At 48.8% G+C, this 2,217-nt stretch overlaps 1 protein-coding gene across 1 annotated transcript; it reads right to left on the bottom strand.

The window, feature by feature from the left end:
* Nucleotides 1-2: 2 nt before the first annotated feature.
* LOC117941104 (transcription factor COE3-like) lies at nt 3-1,943 on the bottom strand. The gene is made up of 4 exons (XM_034866200.1): nt 1,859-1,943; nt 1,121-1,283; nt 576-767; nt 3-63 (listed from the first exon to the last, which is right to left on the bottom strand). Exons 1-4 carry the CDS (start codon nt 1,874-1,876, stop codon nt 11-13), a joined length of 426 nt encoding a protein of 141 aa, XP_034722091.1. The 5' UTR covers nt 1,877-1,943; the 3' UTR covers nt 3-10.
* Between the last annotated feature and the right edge of the window lie 274 nt (nt 1,944-2,217).

Raw genomic sequence — 2,217 nt, 5'->3', positions numbered from 1 at the left:
AGGAGAAAACTCAGTGGGAGGGGTTACAGTTAGAGACGGCCATGGTCGGACTGGAGGGGACGACTGCAACACACAGGCAGGAAACAGTCAGGGAACAGACAAGAAACAAACAGGAAACGGACAGGAAACAGTCAGGAAACAGGCAGGAAACAGACAGGAAAGAGGCAGTAAACAGGCAGGACACAGGCAGGAAACAGGCAGGAAACAGAACAGCAGCCAAGAAGGAGAAAACTCTGTGGGAGGTGTTAAAGTTAGAGACGGCCATGGTCGGACTGGATGGGACAGGTGCTAGGTTAGCAGAAGTCAACAGGAACTGCTAGCCTGTCACTAAAACAAGTGCTAGGCTAGCAGAAGTCAACTGTAACTGCTAGCCCGCCACTAAAAAGGTGCTAGGCTAACAGAAGTCAACCGTAACTGGTAGCCTGTCACTAAAACAGTGGCTAGGCTAGCAGAAGTTAACTGTAACTGCTAGCCTGTCACTAAAACAGGTGCTAGGCTAGCAGAACTGCTAGCCTGTCCTGTGTACTGACACTAAACGACTGGAAGCTGCTGAAGTTATTTACCGTGATACTTACTGCCGTAGGGGGAGTTGGCCGACGACCCGTTCAGGAAGCCGGGGGAAGTCGCCACTCCTAAGTTCGTCATGCCGGTGTTGCCGTAGCCGTTCATGCTGTTGCTTACGGTGTTGCCATAGTTACTTTGTTGGGGGGTGGAGCTCGGCACGTATCCCCGCGGGGACACGCTGCTGGTGTTACGGCTGTAACCAACTGGGAAAGGAAACACATTCATTGGACAGGAAACAGGTTAATTAGAGGGAAACAGGTTAATTAGAGGGAAACAGGTTCATTAGACAGGAAACAGATTTATAAGAAAGGAAACAGATTCATTAACCTTTGTGTTGTCGACCTGAAACTTTCTGTTTTTTTGGGTTGAAATTTCAAAGCTTTTGTCAATTTTTTGATGTTTTACAAATTATGTTTTCAACAATAATTTTGTCAGTTTTTTCCATTTTTTAAAATTTTTTTAGTCTCTTTTATACGATTTTTTTGTCCATTTCTTGTTGAATGCAGGAAACTTTGAACAATGTCAACAGCGTCCAGAATTAATGGGACAGACAAACCTTGCGTTGTGTCGGAGACGTTGACAGCCAGCTGTCCGCTGAAGGAGTTAACTCCCATCATGCCGTGCGAGGCGGTGTTGCCTAGCGACGGGATCTGGTTGTGGTTGCGGGGAACGCTGTAGAGCGCCTCGGCGATGTCGGCCGCTCGCTTCAGGATGATCTCCTGACCGTGAAAAGAGAACTAGTTCAGTTCATCGTAGATACACACACACACACAGACAAACATATAGTATAGTGTGTGCAGGTGTGGACAGGTGAGGACAGGTGTGGACAGGTTGGACAAGTAAGGACAGGTGTGGACAGGTGTGTGCAGGTGTGGACAGGTTGGACAGGTGAGGACAGGTGGGGAAAGGTGTGTGCAGGTGTGGACAGGTGTGGACAGGTTAGACAAGTAAGGACAGGTGTGGCCAGGTGTGTGCAGGTGTGGACAGGTTGGACAAGTAAGGACAGGTGTGGACAGGTGTCTGCAGGTGTGGACAGGTTGAACAGGTGAGGACAGGTGGGGACAGGAGTGTGCAGGTGTGGACAGGTTGGACAGGAGAGGACAGGTGAGGACAGGTGGGGACAGGTGTGTGCAGGTGTGTGCAGGTTGGACAGGTAAGTCCAGGTGTGGACAGGTTGGACAGGTTGAACAGGTGGGTCCAAGTGTTGACAGATGTGTGGAGGTTGGACAGGTGTGGACAGGTGTGGACAGGTGTGGACAGGTGTGGACAGGTGAGTCCAGGTGAGTCAGTGTACCTGGTTGTTGTGAGGCATCCCGTAGAGCGCCTCCACCAGGTCGGCTGCTCTCTTCAGCAGCACCTCCTGAAAAGAAGAAAGGAGGGGGGGGAAATGTAAAAGAAAATGATTAAAACGTGGCAGCAACACCTGTAAAATAATAACAATAAAAAACATCAAAAAATGTCAAAAAACGTAAATAATAGATGAAAAAAATCAAAGGAAACACCTAAAAAGCTTTAAGATAGAGAACAGAGTGAGACTGTGAACTACCCCCAGTCTAGAAACACTTATGGTACCAACCCCCCAGTCTAGAGACACCCATGGTACCAACCCCACAGTCTAGAGACACCCATAGTACCAACCCCCCAGTCTAGAAA

The sequence above is a fragment of the Etheostoma cragini genome, unplaced genomic scaffold (assembly GCF_013103735.1).
Source record: "Etheostoma cragini isolate CJK2018 unplaced genomic scaffold, CSU_Ecrag_1.0 ScbMSFa_4316, whole genome shotgun sequence".
Taxonomy (NCBI): Eukaryota; Metazoa; Chordata; class Actinopteri; order Perciformes; family Percidae; genus Etheostoma; species Etheostoma cragini.
The sequence above is the reverse complement of the archived record's forward strand: the minus strand, read 5'-3'. Positions and strand labels throughout refer to the sequence as shown.